Source organism: Vulpes lagopus, chromosome 2 (genome assembly GCF_018345385.1).
Source record: "Vulpes lagopus strain Blue_001 chromosome 2, ASM1834538v1, whole genome shotgun sequence".
In the NCBI taxonomy this organism is placed as follows: domain Eukaryota; kingdom Metazoa; phylum Chordata; class Mammalia; order Carnivora; family Canidae; genus Vulpes; species Vulpes lagopus.
Genome location: NC_054825.1, coordinates 95,189,098 through 95,192,434, shown reverse-complemented (window position 1 = coordinate 95,192,434; position 3,337 = coordinate 95,189,098). Strand labels below are relative to the sequence as shown.

The window sequence follows — 3,337 nt, the reverse complement described above, 5'->3', positions numbered from 1 at the left end:
TACTTTAGTAATACTCTGCTGAGGAAGTTGAGAGAGTAACCAGTAAGTTTATGTACATGGAAGTGCCCAATATATGATGGATATCTGCTCTTGGGTTTAAAACAGAGATCTAGACTGGAGTTATGGCTTTGAGAGTCATCAGCTTGACCAGTACTTGATACTTGAAGCAAATGTAATGAATGAGATGACCCAATCAAATATATAGACCTGGAAAGCAACAAGGCAGAGTGGAATCCTAGAGATGAGATAAATGTTGGGCAGGGCAAGGGTAGCCCTCAGTGGAAACTAAGAAAAAGCAATGAGAAATATGGAGGAAGCCCAAAAATGGAAAGACAAGGAAATCTGTGTTTAATATGATACACATAGTTAGATGCCTAGGTGGCTCAGTGGTTGAGTTCTGCCTTTGGCTTAGTTCATGATCCCACGGTCCTGGGACCAAGTCCTGTATTGGGCTCCCCATAGGGAGCCTGCTTCTCTCTCTGCCTATGTCTCTACCTCTCTCTGTGTCTCTCATGAATAAATAAATAAAAATCTTTTTAAAAAGATAATACATATAGTCTGTGTATGTCTGAGTCATCATCATATGCACTTTTTAGACAGTGCACACACATAATAAATACTGGATGATAGAAATGATTTTATTTTTCTAATGATTTCTTCAAGATGCTTGAGAGGCCATTGGTAACATGTAAAGAACATTGATTTTTACAATTAGGAGCCCTAGGCTTAGTCTTAGTTATTAGATGTTCTCTATGACTTTGTGACCTACTTTCTCTCAGCATCAATGTTTATGAGACTTTTTTATACACCGAGAGCCACTCTATAAAAAAGGATTTTTTAAAAAAGTTGTTTAAAGTAAGAAGCTTAACTATTTATTATTAAACTTGTTTAAAAAAATAACTTGTGGGGACGCCCAGCAGCCAAAATGAAGGTGAGGATGCTGAGCCGGAACCCGGACAACTATGTCCACGAAACCAAGCTGGACTTACAATGAGTTCCAAGAAACTATGAAACCTTACATCCTTTTGAGGTCCCACGAGAGTACGTAAGAGCTTTAAATGCTACCAAACTGGAACGGGTATTTGCAAAACCATTTCTTGCTTCCCTGGATGGTCACCGAGATGGAGTCAATTGCTTGGCAAAGCATCCAAAGAGCCTGGCTACTGTCCTTTCTGGGGCATGTGATGGAGAGGTTAGAATTTGGAATTTGACTAAATGAAAATGTATCCGCACAATACAAGCACATGAAGGTTTTGCACGAGGAATATGTACTCGATTTTGTGGGACTTCTTTTTTTACTGTTGGTGATGACAAAACTGTGAAGCAGTGGAAAATGGATGGACCAGGCTATGGAGAAGAGGAGGAACCATTGCATACAAGACTAGGAAAGACAGTGTATACAGGAATTGATCATCACTGGAAAGAAGCTGTTTTTGCCACATGTGGACAGCAAGTAGACATTTGGGATGAGCAAAGAACAAGTCCTATATGTTCAATGAGCTGGGGATTCGACAGTATAAGTAGTGTTAAATTTAATCCAATTGAGACATTTCTCTTGGGAAGTTGTGCTTCTGACAGAAATATAGTACTATATGATATGAGGCAAGCTACTCCCCTGAAAAAGGTCATCTTAGATATGAGAACAAATACAATATGTTGGAACCCTATGGAAGCTTTCATTTTTACTGCAGCAAATGAAGATCACAACTTATATGCTTTTGATATGCGTGCACCGGACACTCCCGTAATGGTACATATGGATCATGTATCTGCGGTGCTTGATGTGGATTATTCTCCCACTGGGAAAGAGTTTGTGTCAGCTAGTTTTGATAAATCTATTCGTATCTTTCCTGTGGACAAAAGTAGAAGCAGGGAGGTCTATCACACAAAGAGAATGCAACATGTTATCTGTGTGAAATGGACTTCTGACAGCAAATATATTATGTGTGGATCTGATGAAATGAACATTCGTCCTTGGAAAGCTAATGCTTCTGAAAAATTGGGTGTGCTTACATCACCAGAAAAAGCAGCCAAAGATTATAACCAGAAGTTGAAGGAGAGATTTCAGCATCATCCTCACATAAAACGCATTGCTCGTCACCGGCACCTACCAAAATCCATCTACAGCCAGATCCAGGAACAGCGCATCCTGAAGGAAGCTTCCCGACGAAAGGAGGTGAATCGTCTCAAACACAGCAAGCCTGGATCTGTGTCGATTGTCCCAGAGAAGAAGAAACACATAGTGGCAGTTGTGAAGTAATACTTGGTATCCCTACCAATCCTGATGTCTAATCATTTGTTACCTATTGATATGCGGACTCTGCAAATAAAGTACTGGTTCTAGAATAATAACACACGGTTTAGTTACAGGTAGAGCACTATGTACCGTGAGAAATGGTCCTGCCAGGTGGCCTGGTTGTTAAGACTGTCCAACATTTTAACCCTGATCTGCTTTCTTATTTCACTCAAGAATACAGTATTTGCAAACTAACTGTTTATTACCGTTAGACATTGCAGATATACTTCCTCTTTGACCTGTTATTGTAGATATACTATACATTTGAATTTATGTTTAAGACCAAACCTCTCTTTTGTTACCTTTAATACTACTTTGGGCAACTATTGCAGTGATTCTTCCTGATGATACGTAACATGTGGAAAAATTGTGTCAGAACTTTCTCAATTCAATTTTCTGTGCTTTATTTTTATTTGGCTTTTTGAGAGTTTAAAGATGACCAGTCTGCATTTATATAACTTTTATAAGAATTATAATTTATGGTTTAAGATAATAAAACATCCTTTTCTCTGCATTGTAAAAAAAATAACTTGTGATGGGAAAAATGTGAATGACAGTGGAGATAATGTTTGTCATAAAACACTAACGAGTTTTCACATCTATAGAAGTTTAATTCATACATATATTGTGTTTGAGAGGATAGTTTATTCACTCTTGTTAGGGATGCTTTTTTGAATTTTTGTTCTTTATATTTAAGGCAATGTTATGAGGTATGTTCAGGATCGTCTTCATGTGGAACTATCCTTATGCTATTAAAATTATTTCTTTATCTCTAACAAAAATTTGCCTAAAATCTCTATTCTATTCCCTAATATTAATATAGCAATAGTATATTTTGTTATTTTAGTATTGTTTATCTTTTGGTGTTTTTTAAATGTAATACTTTTGTATATTTAGGTATTAAGTACATTGTATGTAAACAACAAATAACTTTTTAAAAAGTCTTATCTGAAAATCTCTGTTTTTTTATGGTTAAAAATAATCCATTTATTACTTGTATTTCTTGTGATTAATAATTTGGATTCATTTTGATTACCTTAG

General features: G+C 36.5%; 1 protein-coding gene across 1 annotated transcript; it reads left to right on the top strand.

Moving 5' to 3' along the window:
* Positions 1-925: 925 nt before the first annotated feature.
* Positions 926-2,349, top strand: LOC121480700 (DDB1- and CUL4-associated factor 13-like). The gene is given in 1 exon segment (XM_041737525.1): positions 926-2,349. A coding segment is annotated over 1 exon segment (1,335 nt). The 3' UTR covers positions 2,261-2,349.
* Positions 2,350-3,337: the final 988 nt, after the last annotated feature.